This window comes from Herpailurus yagouaroundi, unplaced genomic scaffold (genome assembly GCF_014898765.1).
Source record: "Herpailurus yagouaroundi ecotype Mexico unplaced genomic scaffold, PumYag 219, whole genome shotgun sequence".
In the NCBI taxonomy this organism is placed as follows: domain Eukaryota; kingdom Metazoa; phylum Chordata; class Mammalia; order Carnivora; family Felidae; genus Herpailurus; species Herpailurus yagouaroundi.
The window spans coordinates 2,094,946-2,113,179 of NW_024412450.1; the positions used below are offsets into that span (position 1 = coordinate 2,094,946).

General features: G+C 50.5%; 2 protein-coding genes across 2 annotated transcripts in view; one reads left to right on the forward strand and one right to left on the reverse strand.

The window, feature by feature from the left end:
* Positions 1-11,140, forward strand: part of LOC121018397 (olfactory receptor 10C1) — a 30,847-nt gene extending 19,707 nt beyond the window's left edge. The window contains 2 exon segments of the mRNA XM_040457130.1: positions 10,580-10,821; positions 11,070-11,140. Coding sequence (XP_040313064.1) covers positions 10,580-10,821; positions 11,070-11,140 — 313 coding nt within the window.
* UBD (ubiquitin D) lies at positions 11,137-15,225 on the reverse strand. Its single transcript, XM_040457131.1, is given in 6 exon segments — positions 11,137-11,148; positions 11,470-11,579; positions 12,788-12,869; positions 12,871-13,232; positions 14,442-14,481; positions 15,154-15,225. Coding segments are annotated over 6 exon segments (678 nt in total).
* Between the last annotated feature and the right edge of the window lie 3,009 nt (positions 15,226-18,234).

Genomic DNA, 18,234 nt, shown 5'->3' on the forward strand with positions numbered 1-18,234 from the left:
TTGCTGTTGGGCTAATAGAGACGGCACCAACAAACTGGCCACGGAACAGATGGCAGACTCCCTGGTAACCTAACCAAGCCAAATCAACTCCCTGGCAGCAGTGTTCCTCCAAAATAGGCAAGCCCTTGACCTCTTCACTTCAGAAAAAGGAGGGACTTGCATATTTCTGGGGGAGGAATGTTGCTATTTTGTAAACCGATCAGGAAGAGTCAGGACTAAGGTTAAGGAACTCAAGGAAAGAATTCAACGTAGACAACAGGAAAACATCAGTCAATGGAGAGGATGGGATCTCACAGACTGGGCATCCTGGCTCCCTTCGCTGGCAGGGCCCCTTCTTTCTATAATTTTCCTTGCGACCATCGGCCCCTGTATACTAAATACCCTGGTACATTTTATTGAAAACACTGTTGCTTGCCAAACTACAGCCCGTATCTTAGCTTTCCAAGAGTACCAACCTGTAAAACTGAAAGGTGATGCCTAGTGAAAGTTTTTTTTAAGGCATCAAAGTGGGTAATGTTGGAGAAATGAATAAAGTCTTACACCACAAGATGGCCGATGAGACTAAAACAAGCTCTGGTCTCTGACTTAGAGACCCCTCTTCCAGGTTCTTCTTGTCCTGTTTGTCGCACACACGAAAACACCCACAGATATGGAAGCTGACGACTATAAATTACCCTTCCCCCCCTTCATTCGTAGCTCAGATCTTTGGAGAAACAGTCTCCTCTGAGCCCGCCGATGTTAAATAAATCTCCAATCCACCAAGATCTCTGAGTGCTGCTTGGTTTTTCCACCTGAGTCACAGCCTGGTTCCGTAACAGTATTTTTTCTATTCCACCATTTTCTTTGTTCGGTCTACCTCAGCCTTATTTTGTGCAGTTCACGGAAGGCACATTAAAGCCTTTCAGGAACAAGGCCTGCATGCAAATCACAGCACAGAGCCTGCTGAGTGGGGAAAACCCTGGGTTAAGACGGAAGACCTGGCTGCCACCCACACCGTGCCACAGATGACTCTCAGGACCTGCCACGTTCTGCTCCCATCATGTCTCTGGTTTTCAACTTCCTCAATGAACCACATGGGCCTTGTGCCAGGCTCAGCCCCACTCTTCTACACCCCAGGAGTTTCTCTTTCTTGTGGCTGATTTTCTTACAAAGAACCAAAAAGATTATGTTCAATGCTTCTTGTCCACCATCCCTACCAAGTGATCTTGAACTATGGTAATCCCAGCCAAATATAAGCATGGTCACTTGGTTGCCATAGAGACCAGTCAAAATAGGTAGCACGTTTCCAAATTCAAAACTATGACGCTGGATCTAAAACAAGTCAAGTGGAAAAGTTTCTGTTTATTTACAAAGATATTTCCAGCAAGAGGGCAGACAAGCCTGGTTCACCAGAAGAAAGGGAACAGAGAGGATGAAGGGACCTTTAGTGACCCACATCTACCTTCCTCCAATGCCGCGGCGCTAAGAGGGCAAATGATCGCGGCTCCCAGGATGCAGTGTGCTCTCCGCCTGGCCTGTCTGGTCCACGCTCATCATGTGCTCCAGCTGTGTGGAGGCAGCCAGCATGGGACCCAGAAAGCCTCGGCCAAGGCACCTTGTCTCACCCAGGACCGTCAGCTCCTTGTCTGCTAGAAGCCAGCCCCAGCCACACACAGCTTTCCAAACTAGTGCACCAAAAACAGTAACACAACTGCCTGACCAGATGCCTGAAACGCGCCCATAAAGACTCATAAAAGCTCTTCCCTTCAGATCACAGATGATTTCTTGCTTTAGGAGTTTCCGAGAAAGTACATTACCTGAGTCCTTTATCATTTACAGCTTGAGGGAGCGTTCTAACAGCAAGGCGTCACAGGACTTGGAATCCACACAGGGCCAGGGAATGATGGCAGACAAGCCAAATGCAAAACGGAAGGGTCTCACAGGTGGAAAGGTGTGTAAGTCCGACCTTGTGCCCCAGTCAACAACAGGATACCTACAAAAACAGACACTCAGATCAATGGGACAGAACAGAGAGCCCAGAAATGGACCCACAAACGTATGACCCACTAATCTTTGACAAAGCAGGAAAGACTATCCAATGGAATAAAGACACTCTCTTCAGCAAATAGTACTGGGGAAACTGGACAGCGACATATAGAAGAATAAACCTGGACCACTTTCTTACACCAGACACAAAAATAAACTCAAAATGGATGAAGCGCCTCAGTGTAAGACAGGAAGCCATCAAAATCCTTGAGGAGAAAGCAGGCAAAAACCTCTTTGACCTCAGCCTCAGCAACTTCTTACTCAACACGTCTCTGGAGGCAAGGGAAATAAAAGTAAAAATGAACTATTGGGACCTCATCAAAATAAAAAGCTTCTGCACAGCGAAGGAAACAATCAGCAAAACTAAAAGGCAACTGACAGAATGAGAGAAGATATTTGCAAATGATGTAGTGTGGGGGTAATGGTGGGGTTCAGGGTTTTGGAGCTGATGGCCAAGAAAGAATTTTTAAGATGTCTTTGGTGCAAAAAGGTGGTTTTATTAAAGCATGGGGATGGGACCCATAGGCAGTAAAGTCTAGGGGAAGTTTCCAGTGAGACTTTCATAAGCCGAAGCAGACTCACAGGACACCGGAGGCCTAGCTATTGTCAAGGTAGGGTGGTTTTTCTCTCTAGCAAAGTATTAGCATTAAGACAGTACAGGGTTCCTGGAGGGATGGTTTACTCTGCCAGTCTCAAGTATCTGCCAATGGGCTGCAGGTTATAAGGAAACTTAGTTCTACCTGCCATTTCCTTCTGCCTTTGTTCCCACATCACTGTGGAGGAGAGGGTGATGTTGGGGCTCCAGGAAACGGAGTCTATAGGTTTCTGGAGATTAGACAATGGATAAGATTGCCTTTTCTTGTAATTTACTAAGACATTTGTAAACTGATGGAGACTCACATCCTGCAGGACTGCAATCTCTAGTTACCATTTGTTTTCCCCTTTGTTCCTGGGCAGCCAGGAGAGCCTGAGGAATGCCACACATCCCACTTGCAGGGGGGGGGGGGGGGGGGGGCGGGGGCGGGGGTTGTCCAGGGTGTCAGCTTGCCTTAGCTCCCTCATCACAAATGACATATCTGATAGAGCGATTCCAAAATACATAAAAAACTTACAAAACTGAACACCCAAAAAACAATCCAATTTAAAATGGGCAGAGCAAATTATATGAAAATACTAATTTGAGACGACACATGCACCATAATGTTTATAGCAGGCTATCAACAGTAGCCAAACACTAGAAACAGCCCAGTGTCCAACAACGGATGAACAGGTAAATACATGGTAGATATATACAATGGAGTATTACTCAGCAATCAAGAAGAATGAAATTGTCTCATTTGCAGCAACACGGGTGGAAATGGAGGGTTTTATGCTACGGGATATAAGTCAGGCAGAGAAAGAGAGATACCATATCATTTCGCTTGTATGTGGAATTTGAGATACAAATCACACACGGGGAGTGGGGAAAGAGGAAAACCAAGAAACAAATCTAAACTCTAGAGAGAACAGACTGAGGCCTGCTGGAGGGGTGGTGGGAGGGGGGTGGGGTGATTGATGGGCATTAAGGAGGGCATCTGTTGTGATGAGCACTGGTTGTTGTGTGTATGTGATGGATCAGTATATTTACACCTGACGCTAACATTACACTGTATGGTAACTACACTGGAAACCAAAATTTAAAAATTAAAAATAAATGTAAAAAGAATAGGATGCCTCCTGGGGACAGACCTGCCTCCCCTCATTTGCTAGCCCCTCCCTGAGCCCCCCCCCCCTCAGGGAGCAGGTGACAGACCCCACTGTTCTGCAGCCTGAGCACAGTTTATCTTAACGGGGTGTGAATCTGCAGTCCGGGGGCTATAGCACAACCCTGCTGGCCTTTCATGGTACCTGACAGTGGTTCTCAAAATGCAGTGTGCACCAGCAGCAACAGCATCGCCCAGGAACATAGAATTTTAACCCCTCGGGTGCTGCCGCAGACCCACTAAACCAGGAATTCTGTGGGTAAAACCCAGCTCACTTTCTGAAACCCCTTTGCTAGACCTTAGCTCAAGGGACAGTTGCTACAGGATTTCAGAACCCAGACCCGCCCTCCAACACTGGAGAAGACACTGTTGTGTCTGGGCCACACGCTGGCACAGGGTCCCCAAGTCCCGACACTTGGGCAGGAATTGGCGTGCTCCTGAGGGGTCAGGAGTCAGAACGCTGAAGTACAAGTATCTGTAAACAGTAGCTTTAACCCAAGTCCCACAGACAGCCTGTGGGGTCATTCGCCCCTAGGGAGAAATGCTGGCTTCCGGTAGCCACAAGTTTAAAACGAACTTTCTTCTTCCCCTGAAGCAGTTTACTGAACGTTGTAGCTGGTGCACAAGGAGGCAAGGGCAGCCCAGGCCCGGGCCAGGGACCAGGCGGTGGCCTCCCAACCTCTGACTTTGCAGGAGGCCACCAAACCCACAGCTCAGCACTTCCTGCCTCTCTTGAGCTGAGCCGTCAGGTGCCCACAGGTGGGTGGGCCACCACCACATGCCCTTCCTCTGCGTGTGACCAAACTGCCCCTTCTTGGCTAAATTTCTAATCGGCACTCCACCACCTCTGGCCCTAAGGACACACCCTGAAGAAAGTCAGAGAAAGTTCCATCCCCAATGCCTGGACCCCTCCCTAACCTCACCCATGAGGCAGAGCAGGTGATCCGTGAGCCACTAGGGAGGGGGCGCGAAACCGTAGGAAACAGCGCAAGTTGGAGGAGGAAACTGTAAAAGGGTCCCCACCCCACCCACCCCCTGCCCCGCCGGCGCCCCAGCTGCACGTCTGCTCCCACATAATCCGGGGGACCCAGCGCCAGGGACCAGGTCCCTGCTCTGGGGTCACCCGAGCTCCTGCGGAGGCTGCAACACATCTGAAAGGACAGGGGGGCACAGGCCCGATTCCCAGACACCCTACCTGCGCCCCCCGTGTGTGCTTGACAGCAAGCTGGTCCTCAGAAACGGTGACCCCTGACGGCCAGCAGGTCCCTGGACACGGTGACCCCCCGACGGGAAGCAGATCCCAGAAACGGTGACTCTGACAGCCAGCAAGCCCCCGGAAACGGTGACCCCTGCTGGTGAGCAGGTACCCGGAAACGGAAACGGAGACCACGGAAAATCCGCAGGAGCGGATCCTGCTCAATCCTATGCACCTCCAGATCCTCCCTCGGCGAACCCCACCGAGAAAGGAGGGGGCGCCTCTGCCAGCTCCCACCAGGAGCCTAGGGCTTGGGTCCCGGGCCTGGCCACGGCCCTGAGTATCACCCTGGGCCACCGCCGCCCGTGCAATTTCTCATGCGTGACACCGGGTGGGCTGCGAGCAGGCGGGGCGCAGCGACCTGACAGAAGCTCAGGACACCGGCACGAGGGGGCGGGGTGCAGGAGGGGGCACTGAGAGCAGCGGGCGCGGGAGCTGGTCCCACAGCAAACCGGCCACTCTGTCCTGCTGCCTGTTGCCCAGAACTGCAAATAACTCCCTTCTATCGTGACTTGTGTCTACAAGGACGGCCAATTGTTAAACATCAATAGTGCTTTTTGAGAAAGGCAATCCAAATATCTAATTTATCCTCAGCCACTCCTTCAGATGGACAAGGGAGGGAAATTCTGTTCCCTTAACAGATGAGGTCACCAACGGACCAAGTTAAGACAAGCTGAGACTGGAGTCTCATTACCCTGATTCTGCAGGTGTCCCATTAATACCAGATTCTATTTTGGATTCCTCTCCCTCAGCACTGTCCCCATCACTCTGATGACCCCATGTCTGCATGCAATTTGACTGCAAATTAACATTTGGTTTCCTCTTGGAGGAACATCAACCTTGATGTCAACCGTAGCCAAAATTAGTCTCTGGCTCTGTACTCCATCCTACATTTGCAGAGAGATCACACAATCATTAAAGTGGTCACCAATTAAATTCATAAGAGAGTTAAACCAGAATAATGGCAGAAAAGTAAAAGCACAGTAATTTACATAATAAAAGACTCACACGGGAATTTTAAGGTTGGTTGAGGCAAGAGACAAGATAACCAGAAGGACCTGGTTGTGGGGGGGGCGCGGGGGGGGGGGGGGGGGGGAGGGTGCCTCCAGAGGCTCAATCAACTTTCATCAAATGTTAGAAAAGAAGAAAGGGTTGCTTTGTCTCTGGAGGGGTCCTGGAAGACCACAGGGGTTCAGCAGGGCATACTTACCACCTCATTATGAGGAATAACTCTTTTTTTAAAAAAGAGAAAGAAAAAGATCAGTGGTGGCAGGGACTGGAGGAGGGAGGGATGAAGAGGCAGACAGAGGATGTGTAGGGCAGTGAAACTCATCTGTATGATGCTATAGTGGTAGCTACAAGTCATTACACCTTTGTCAAAACCCACGGAATGGACACAAAGTGAGCCCCGCAGTGCACCGTGGACTTGGCAGATTATGACAAACCCACGGAATGGACACAAAGTGAGCCCCGCTGCGCACTGTGGACTTTGGAGATTATGATGTGCAGGTCCATCAGTGGTAACAAACGTACGGTCTGGTGTAGTATTGATCATGCGTGAAGGCAATGCGTATGGGGGCAGGAGGTATATGTGAAGTCTTTGTACTTTCTGCTCAATTTTGCTGTGAACTTAGCCCTGCTCTAAAAAAAAAAAAAAAAAAAAAAAAAAAGTCCATTTAAAGGGGAAGAGAAAAAAAGTCAAAAATGTTGCCCTAAATCCATTTATTCTAAATGACAGTCTTGCAATCTTTCCTTTTCTTATTGCCAAAACTCTCTTATCTTTACATATGTAAATGCTCAAAGAAATATTTCAAAATACCAATTACTTAATATTTTCTCCTAATTTTCTCAAAACTGAGTGTTCCTTTCCAACACACACACACGCACACACACACAAATGACCCTCTTTCTTACCGCTTATCCCGCATATACCCCACCACACACGTTTCCCTGTAATGATGATTCCCTCCTGTCAAGTAATCCTCCTATTGGAGTCCATGATTGGTAATTCTTCCGATAATTAGCATCAAGCGGTACAGCATGGGAGTGTCCCCTGCCAGCCTCAGCCTCACTCCACCTTAGTGAGGTTTTCCCTTATTAAATTTCACAAAGGGAAGGGGGAATCCATGCAAATTGCATGGATCAAGAATGTGGTTCTAGTAGGTGTGACAGGAGGGACAGGGATGAGGGCAGTTTTGCTTCTTTGGATGCTCCATGCTCCAATAAATATAGTAACAGTAATAGCAAAAGTAAATGCTTCTCTGCACATCACTGTCTGCCTGCTGATTTCTCCATGATGATCCAGAAAAGCAGGCATATATCCATATTCTTCTTCACCCCACAACTGCACACAACCCTTCACCACCTTCCTACGGTTGAGAGCTTCATTGAGCAGGACAAGCCCTCACCACCTTCTCATCCGTCAGCTAATCCTTACTTCCTAAATCAATCAAAATATAGCAGCAACTAGTCTAACGGCCAAGAACTGGAAACTCTCCCAAAGTCCTCCAATAGGAAAGCAGATTTTATAAAAGCAGGATTTCCATACAGTGGAATAACCAGCAGTAAGAGGAATGACTTACATAGTGTGGACGACTCCCATAAGCATGATACTAAGTAAGGTGGCTGCAAGAGAGCACAATAAACATTACAATTTTTTTTTTAAAAAACTGGAATATTAGGGGTGCCTGGGTGGCTCAGTCAGTTGACCATCCGACTTTGGTTCAGGTCATGATCTTGTGGTTTGTGAGTTCGACTCCACATCAGGTTCTGAGCCGTCAGCACAGAGCCTGGAGCCTGCTTCAGATTCTGTGTCTCCCTCTCTCTTTGCCCCTCCCCCACTAAATTCCCCCTCCCTGGTCTCTCTCTCAAAAGTAAACATTTAAAAGATGTTTAAGAAAAATTTGACTTTTTAGAACAACACCTCTAGCACCATTGGGCCATAAGCCTGAATGTGATCTGCCACCTGAACACATCTCCAATATGACCCCAGCACTACAAAATTATCTTGAGATCAGGATCAGGATTCGTGTGCACTTTTATCTGCCACAGCCTCTAGTAAATGAGAGCCTGGCTTGTTTAAATAAATTAAAAAAAAAAAAAAAAAACACCAAGGTTCTCAGAATTGGTGGGATTTTGGGTTGAAATCCTGGTAAGTATTTACCAACAGTGTGACCTTGGGCCAGTGATTTAACCTCAGCCACCCTCCTATCTTAGTCTACAGTTAGGACTGTTGCCTAACCGGCAGGAGAATGAAGCCCAGAGACATAAACTCACATAGCAGTTCTCCCCACTACCTGGTGCAGACCTCTCTGAACACCTTCCCGACTTAGGAAATAGGGTCTGTAAGAGTGAGCATTTACCAAACACCTATTCTGTGCCACGCACTGTTCCAGGAGCTTTACATGTTTAACCTGCTTCACCAATTCTACTCTCAAGTGAGGACACTGGGCCACAGACACATTAGACTGCTGGGCTAGGAAATGGCAGAGCCTGGACGGAAGCTCAGGCAGTCTGACACACCAACCCTCGTTCTTAATCACACGAATACCTGTTCTGCCTAATGAGGATAAAAACATGATGTTCTGTTGGGGGCGGGGGGGGGGGGTTCTTTTCGTGAAAAACTAAAAAATCAGGGGATTATGATTTTTAAATTAGGAACAGTCAATATGAAGCTTGCAGTGAGTTACCTATATAACAATACCTGTCAGGAAACATGCCAAAGAAAGATTTATGTGCACCTTTTAGCCATCACCTCAACCGCTGTGGTTTCTGCACCATTGGGAAATGTGATTCAGCACCACTTTTCAGGATTGAAAGGCTTCTATGTCCCCTTTTCATTTGTTTGAAAAGTACTTCTTGCAGTCAGAGCCAGGGGGATAAGCCAGGAGCCCCAGAGGTCATCTAGCTACATGAAAACCCTGAGGCAGGCAAAGAGAAATGTGTGACTTCTCCACATCAGCCAGTCAAATGGGCCAAAGGCTATTATGTCTGGTGGGACCCGGGTCTCCCGACTTCTAGCTTGGTGTTGTGATCCTGACACATGGCTTGTGGTTTAAAGACTGGTAAAGCACGATAATCACACCAGATAGAAGCAGGAGGGGCATGAACATTGGAGCCCAGAAGAGAGATTCACCACAGATTAGCACTCAGGAGTCAGCAGTTAATGGCTGTATTAACAGAAGCAGAGCCCCTGAAAGAAAGAAGGTGATAAATGGTGATAAATAAGTCTAATCTACCTATACCAAGTCTGGGGTATTGCACTTATTCTTAGGCACTACAGATTTTCCAAGAAGGAGAGGGAGACTGGGGCGGTGGTGGGGGGAGGGGGGATTTGTCTTCAAATATCTGGAGAACTATTCTAACCCCTAGTAAGTTTGATCAAAAAGAAAAAGGAAAGGGGCCATACAAATAAAATCAGAAATGAAACAGGAGAGATCACAACCAACACAGTGGAAATACAAACAATAATAAGAGAATATTACGAGAATTATACACCAATAAACTGGGCAATCTGGAAGAAATGGACAAATTCCTGTAAACATATAAACTACCAAAACCGAAACAGGAGGAAATAGAAAACTTGAACAGACCCATAACCAGTAAAGGAATCAAATTAGCAATCAAAAATCTTCCAGAAAAACAAGACTCCAGGGCTGGATGGCTTTCCAGGGGAATTCTACCAAACATTTAAAGAAGAATTAACACCTAGTGTCTTGAAACTGTTACAAAAAATAGAAATAGAAGGAAAACTTCCAAACTCTTTCTATGAAGCCAGCATTACCTTGGTTACAAAACCAGATAAAGACCCCACTAAAAAAGGAGAACTACAGACCAATTTCCCTGATGAACACAGATGCAAAAATCCTCAACAAGATACTAGCCAACCAGATCCACAATACATTAAAAGAATTATTCACCACGACCAAGTGGGATTTATTCCTGGAATGCAGGCTAGCTCAATATCCGCAAATCAATCAATGTGAAAAAGGAGAAGAACCACAGGATCCTGGGGAACTGTCGTACCGGAGGGAGTTCAGATCCACACTATCCTCAAGAACTGTCATACGGGAGGGAGTTCAGATCCACACCCCCCTAGAGAACTGTTGTACGAGAGGGAGATCAGACCCACAGGATCCTAGAAAACGGTCGTAAGGGAGGGAGTTCAGATCCACGGGATCCTGGAGAACTGTCAGTCGGGAGGAAGTCGGATTTCCACTCCGGCTCTTAGGAGCCCTTTCAGAAGCGGGGTAACCCAGGGAAGCAGCTGAAAAGCAGCGACTGGGAAATGAGACAGGCCACAAGTCCCACACGGTCACTCACTAGCTATGACCCTGGGACAATGTCACCTTTCCGACCCTGACTGTGTGTCCAGTGAGTGAGGTTCTTTCTTCCAGGAAGCTGGTGGCAAACACACCAGCTAAAGGGCACCAAGGCTCGCCTCCCACACTATGGCGCTCACCACCGGGCTCCGCGCGCCGGGATGTCCTCGTGCAGCCACGGCGTCACCTCGCGCGTGGAGGCCCCACCCCCAACACCCCGGGGGCTCCCCTGTCAGCGCAGCCACAGCGCGGGAGCCCTTCCTCCTGCGGGGTCGCCCCCCCCCCCCCCGCGTCGTCCCGACCCCGGAGGGCTACCGGACGCTCGTGCAACCGCCGGTGCGCGACCTGCACCTGCAGGCGCACGCGTGCGACCTCAGGTGTCACCGGCGCTGCTGGATGCGGGCTTCACGGCGAGCGTGGCGCCCCTGTGCGGCCGCTTTGCGCGACTGTGCCCGCGTGCCCCCAGCTGGCGGCGACGGTGCGGGACGCGGGGAGGGGCGGGGGCAGGCGTGACACGAGGCCGCCGGCCCCGCCCGCTGCACCTCCCCAGCTCCCCGCGCCCCTCCCCGCGGCGCCCCCGCCCCTTCCCGCCCCTCCCCACTCCCTCCCCTCCCCGCCTCCCTCGTCCCCCTCCCCGCCCCTCCCCGCTTTCCCGCACCCGTACCGCACGCAGGCAGGAACCTCGTGGGTGCGTGTGCTCCGCCCGCCGCCCCCCTCCACCCGCAGGCCGCCCGCGCCTCTACCACCGGGTTCGCTTTGCTCCTACCGGGCGGTCCAGCCGGCCCTCAACCCGCTAGTGTCCACGCTGGGGAAGGAGGAAGTGAGGGGGCGGCGAGGAAGCCCTGGGGAGTCTGGGGAGGGGGCGGGCCCGGGGGTGGGGATGGCCACCGGGAAGGCGGTCTGCGGGTTCCGTGTGCGAACCTGCAAGTGCCCAAGGTCGGACGGGGCGGGGCGATCCTGAGCCCCTGAGGTCCGGGAGTGTTCGGGGCAGTCCCTCCATCCCCGTTTTCACGGTTCAGGCAGGGGAGAGTGGCCTTCGGGCGGAGGCAGAGAGAAGGCAGGATTGGGGGAGGACATTCCCCATCCTCGGGGCACTGTGACCGCCCTTGCCAGGGTCAGGTATCACCGGACGGGTCACGTCCACCCGCTCCCACTCGGACGGCACACCATGAAAAGACCCCACGCTGTCTGGCGTCAGGGAGGCCCCCAAATTGACCGGGAAATCGTAGACTCTACCTGCAGGAGACCCCGTCCGAAAACAGGATCCCCGGTTGACCAACCTAATGCCCACCAGGAGCATTGGACCCCTAAGTGTACCGAGCAGCGGGACAGGGGGACAGGGGGACAGGGAGTGGGTGAGCGGAGGAGGTGGAGGAAAGGGCCCCGCGCTCCCCGGAGAGGGCCGGTGACGGTGATGGAGGCAGACCACACCTTCCAGAAACCCCTGCCCCAAGGACCTCCCACTGGAGACACAAAACCTCTGGGTCCTGGGGAAAATATTTTCCCATGCTCACCATCTTCCCCAGAAATGAGAACAGTTTGGTGACCGAACGTAAAGAGTAAGAAGGGACACAGTGCCAGGTGACATTTCATACCAAACAGCTTTAAATAGGGACACGGGATATACTTTAATTTGAATTTCTAAATTCTTTATTAACAAGGCTGTAATCACATCAGAGTACTTCATTTATGATGAATCATTTCAGTGTTCTCTGTAAGTAGAAATTCAGTTTGGTTCAGCATATGGTGTGATATTACAGATGAAACATATCGATGGAAACACAGAAATTAGTAGAACATGGATCCCAATCTAAAACTTACACTAACTTGCTGGACAAAAGAGGAAACAGCAGTGTCTCTATAAATCGGAGGGGGCCAGGGAAAGATTCAATTGCAAGCTGGCTTTGATGCTGTCTCTACAGTGCCTTAAAGATTTATGTTCTGCTGGAGTCACATGCACAATCTTGCCACCTAATCAATTATGTGAGATCCAGGAAGATGGGAATTAGAAAGCAGAGTTTTTCTGCAGCCCTTCCTCCCCACTTAACCCCACATCTTCTCTATCTTTCCCATTAATTTGGGGAAATCATCAGAGGATGTGGGTGGTGAGTAAGGGCTAGCAGTAGGTCTTCTGCTCCTGGATCACCCACCCATGATGCAGTCACCCCACCCCACCCCCACCAGATACAGTAGGTCGTCATGAGGAGTGAACTGCCCCCCCTTTTTTAAATTTTTTTTAACATTTTTATTTATTTTTGAGACAGAGAGAAAGCATGAACAGGGGAGGGTCAGAGAAAGAGGGAGACACAGAATCCGAAACAGGCTTCAGGCTCCGAGCTGTCAGCACAGAGCCCGACACGGGGCTCGAACCCACGGACCGCGAGATCATGACCTGAGCTGAAGTCAGACGCTTAACCGACTGAGCCACCCAGGCACCCCTAAACCGCCCCTTTTGATGCCATACTCCCCCATGGTCTTCCCGTCTTCCAGCTTCTTGCCATTGCAAACCACAGTCTGTTTCTCAGGCAGGCACTACAGCCATCTTGCTCTCAATCATCTGTCTCCCCTGGGCCACCGAACTGGACCTTCGCACCTGGAGGAGGTGCCTCTGCCCCTCATCACCAATCTCCACCAGAAACAGGGACAGCTACTCGTCACTGGGCTTCACCACCTTTAGAGTGAGGTGGATGGTCGTCTGCCTGTCGATGCCATAAGATGACAGCTTTCTCTGGGGCTTGAGAGTCTTGGGTCCCAGCAGAAGGACCTGGTCCTGCACAGGAACGTTGGTCTGAGCCCAGACATATTCAGTGATCTTCTTCACTCTGTTGTCCAAGTTAGCAGTGAGGGTCATTTATGCCCATTCCTCAGAACAGACCTCCACCTGGACAATGAAAGCCAAGCGACCCGGCATCAAGGTGACTGGAATGCCTGCAGCCTTTGCACCACTTGTCCCCTCTCTGACCCACCCGGCTGGCCCTCCAGCTCCTTCACAACAAGCTGTGGCCCTCCCTGTCTTGGAACTTCTTCTTTGGAATTTCCAGCTTAGAACCCAAGAAAATCAATCATATTCCTTTACAGCCATACCTCTTCTTCATCCCAGCGTCATTGATGGTTTCCCACATTACTTGCCTCCCTCCTATCCATGTAGTTTGTCAAAGGTCAGAACTAAATACAATTACAAAGCATCCAAAGATATATACCAGACTCTAAAAACAACTCCCAAGAGAATTCCCAAGACTTGGTGGCCTCAGGGGTTACTCCCAGCCCTGCCCTCCAGGACTACCTTACAAGGAAACCCTGGCTAGGATGCCTATTCTCTGTACAATTGTTTCATTTTTTAAATGTCCCATGGCCTTATAATAATAACTCAGTGTGTTATGTGCCTTGGTCATCTGTATTTCCTGTGTTTTTATATATGCCTGTTGTAGAATACGATCTCCTCCTGTAATTAGACTAGGGCCTCACTCACAGGAGGTAGAGGCCAGGTCTGAGTCCTACTTGAATAATCTAAAACTGGGCAAGCTTACCCTGTGTCATTATCAGCAAGCCTGGGAGGCCCTCCCTCCTGCTCCACTCAAACTCATCTTCCCAGTCTGGATGCCACAGACATTTCTTCACTGGACTGGGGCCCCTCCGTGCCAAGCTCTTATCCTAGCTCTCTTCACGGTGCACATACTCTTTACAAGATAATGTATCAGGTCTTTAACAGCTGGGGATAAATGAGTCTTGTGAACTGCTCTTCTGGGAGGAGAAGGAAGTTTAAGAGCCCAGGACCCCTAAACACAATAAGAGTCAAAGGGCTTGCATGGTTTCAAGTCTTGGCAGCCCCGTTGAGCACAAGGCCCACTCATACCTCCCACCACCCTCCCCTAAGCAGCCTGTCAGATCTGACACAGAAGAGAACCCAGGAGTCAAGTGAACCTCTTCTATTTCCAGAATCTTCCTTCACCTCCGTAGATATCGGTGCCTGGTGCATCCCTGCAAGATGGCTTCCCAGCTCCTCCCAGCTCCATCCCTCCTGCACTCCTGAGCCCCCTCCCGCCCCATCTCTCCCCAACCCCACCATCAAGCCCCAACTCATACAGAGGCAGGAAGCACCAGATGCCATGTCTGCAGTCAAGGGACCAGAAGCAGGAGGCTGAGGAAAAAGAGCCTTGTGTCCAGCTTATATGCATAGGCTGGGTTGGAAATCTGCTGCCTGAACCACTGTGTCTGTACCCTTTGTTCTCAAATGATCTCATGAATTTTCTTTCACTTTTGCTACAGTGGAGTCGGTAAACAAAGAATACTGTCTGATCAAGCACTTTGTTCTCTGCCAAAGCATCTACCCTCCTGTTCCAAACACAGGATGGTCCTTCTCTGTTGAGAATTCTCCCTGCTTCACAACCACATCCCTGGTCCTGACCTCTGGACCCGGAAAGGCTGGCCAGGGTCGGTGAGGAGTGATGTGACCAGAGCAGCCTGTTCACACCAGGCTGGCAGAGGGAACCAGGTCTCCAGAAGACACAGGATGAGTCTCCTGCATGGATGGAAGACAAGGCTGCAGTCCCAGGGCGCCACCTGCTACGTGCGCTCCAGCAGGTGCGTTCGCCTCCTCAGATGTTTGTTTTCCAGCCTTAACATGAGACGATTGGACAGAATTTCTAAGTTCTTCCAGGCTCAGAAAACTGTTCATAAAATGTTCTTCACAAAGAACTTTAGGTTCCTGGGTCGTGAGCTCTCTAACCTTCTTCCTATCCTGCCCCAGAACCTGCAAGCCAAATCCAGTACTTAAAACAATCCTAGACCAACAATCAAGTGCTGAGCCCACCTTCCGCACACCAGAACGCCGCACATCCGCTGTCACATCACAGCACTGTTTCCCCACCTTTCCGCTGGACATTACCTACTCCCTATGCGCTGTGACCTCCCAGAATCTCCCAGGAAGCTGTTGCTTCCTCCCTGGCTCTGCAGGGAGGATTTGGATTGAGACAAAGAGGGCGTGCACAGGCTGTGTGCCCTCAGGGAATTGACTTGACTACTCTGATCCTCCTAACATCCCAAAGGAACCACTACCCTCTCCCAAACTCAGGACAGTGCCACAAAAGCCGTTCTCAAAACACCATTTATTAAAAATACTCCCAATGTTTTCCCAATAAAAATTCCCTAAATATGTCAAGTTACCATCTTTTTTGCTGTACTTTTAGTGGCCATTCACTCACGGAGAGATGCGAAATGGTCCCATTTTACCGCAGGAGTCTCCAACCTGCAGAACTTGGATTTACAGAAGCGCCTGTGTAGGGTCATGGGATCCAAGACCAACCAAATATTTTTAAAAACTCAACTTAAATCATGTTGTTCTCCTTGAAGCTCTTACTGGTCAATAAAATTGGAGGAGGACTGAGACCATCCGCCTGTAGGGCTGCACCTGCATCCGGCGTCCAATAGGATCCGGGCATCCTGAAGCGTCAGCAGTAGCCGAGCAGAAAACACCGGATCAGGTCGCGGGAGGCTGGAGCCAGCGCTGCAAGAAGACGTTAGAAAGAAGCCGGGAAGCCATCTCCGTCGTGTTTGCGCAAAGCATCTGAGCCCCTCCCCTCCTCCCACCTTGGCCTCGGACAGGACCCCTGGTCTGAGTCCCTCCCCTCCTCCCACCTTGGCCTCCAGACTGGACCCCTAGTCTGAGCCCACCCCTCCTCCCACCTTGGCCTCGGGACCGGACCCCTCGTCTGAGCCCCTCCCCTCCTCACACCTGGACCTCACACCCGGACAGAGATCAGGTGTTGAAAGCTGCTTAGCATTCGCGGCTTCTCATGCTTCCCTCTCAGCCCTTCCCGCCTGGGCAGGCTACACCATGTTGGGGCCCATGTCTCCTTTCTCGGAAAAGCTCCTGCAGGGGGGCCCAGGACGAGGTTTCTTGGGAACAGAGTCTGTCGAGCCGCGGACCTGCCGGTCTAGCTGCGCCCGTGCACCGTCCGCGTTCCCTGCAGATGCCCCGACACCAGGTCAGGGAGCATGCCTTTCCTTCTGGCCCGCCCCTCGGCCTCAGGGATTTACACAGATCAACCTGTGCGCAGCACCTCCTCCAGGAAGCCCTCTCTAACTCCCTTCCTATGCTGGGCCATGGGCCCATCCTCTATCCAGTCATACGCCTTCCTTGAGCCCCTCGGAACAAGCTTCTCCGGCAATAAGACCACCTGCTTACTTGTCTGTCACCCCCACTAGACAGTAGGAATCTTGGGGACCATGACTGTGTCTTGACTGACCTGTATCTTCAGCACTTCGTGGGCATCTGTCTGGTGCAGTAAATACTTGATATTTACCAACGGCATGAGGACTTACGAGATTTCAGGAACTCCAGGAGACATTTGTAAATGCACCTCATTCCCTGTTTCCACTTTCTATGGGGTAAAAGTTGGTACCCCTGCAGCTCCATTGATAAGAAGGGAACTCACCCACAGTCTTACTCGTAGCTGCTGGCAAGCAAGACTGGAGATGCAAATCTCTACTGCCTTCCTTCCAATCTTCTCCCCGAACAAAGGAAAGGGGGAGTGTGCGGTGTGCGTGCCCTGGCATTACAGGAAGGGCACAAGTCAGGGAAGGAACAGGGCAGAGAAGGAGGCTGGTGAGGAATGAGCTCGAGCTCGGGTCTGTATGCAGATGGAGCATCCTGTGTGGTGGGCCCTGCCTGGACCTCCGGGCAGCCGGGCGAGAGCAGACGTCAGAGCCTGGAGGAGGACAGCCCCCCGCCCGAACACTGGTGGCGGGGGTGGGGATAGTTTACAGGGGTTGCTGTCACACCCGCCTCAGCCATAGGGGAGTCACCCAGGGGAGCTGGGGATTTGCAGCTCGGAGCTGCTGCAAGGGCAAGCCTGGGATTTCCCTAAGAAAAACTGATTCAGGGGATTTCCTACCCAGACAGGGTTGGATTCCAAGACGCACTGTGCTTTCTAGGAATCCAAATAACAGACCTGGACTCTGGTCTCTCTCCACATAGTTCCCTTCCGTGCCACGGCCCGGGCTGTGCCCTGTACCCTTCTGCTGGCCGCAGGGAGGATTTCTTCCCAGGACCTGACCTGGTCCTTGCTTCCTAGCACAGTAGAAACCTGAAGCTTTTTCCCTGCGTCATAATAATTTTTTTTAGACTCAGAAAGATTCCTTTTCGTTTGCCCTTTGTCATAGATTCTGGGTCTGGAGTTCTCTCTTGCCCATCAAGAAAGCAGTACGCAGGGTTGAAATGCGAGAGAGGCTCCTGTCCTGGAGGAGACAAGAGCCCCAAGTCAGGGTCCTTGCTCCATTTTTATCAGGATCAGGCTTACAAGCATGATGGGCTGATGGGTGTGCACAAAGAGACAATGAAACCGTGAACATTTACTCATGGGCGTGGGGGAAAGGGAGTTTTGAAGATATATGTGTTAGGGGTTTGAGTCAACACAAAACAAAATTCTGGTGGCACCACCTCTGTTTACCTAAACTGACCTGGGGACAAGAAAGACAGAGCAAGCTACCTCAGGGTCAACAAGGCACCTTTCTCTTTCTAATTAGCTCCACTCTGGGCAACTTCACCCCACAGCAGTCTAAAGTCCTGTTTTTCCTGTTTACCTAATTTGGTCCTTCCTTCCTGTGAAAGCAGCTTTCTGCTATTGGACTAAATTGGAATACCTAATCTTGTATATTTTTATCCTGAGACTTCCTATTCCTACACCTTTGTATAGGGGCTTTTGCCCCATTTACCTAATTTTGTTTACCAAATCTTGTTTACCCAAACTTGGGTGTGTTCATCCTATGGCTTTCTAATTCTTTATGCCTTGTTAACCCATTGGTGCAAGCTCAGGGAATTCCTAAACTTATTCCCCACAGCCCTTCAAACAGATTCAGAAAAGCAGCCTAGGTAAAATGTCATGCGACAGAG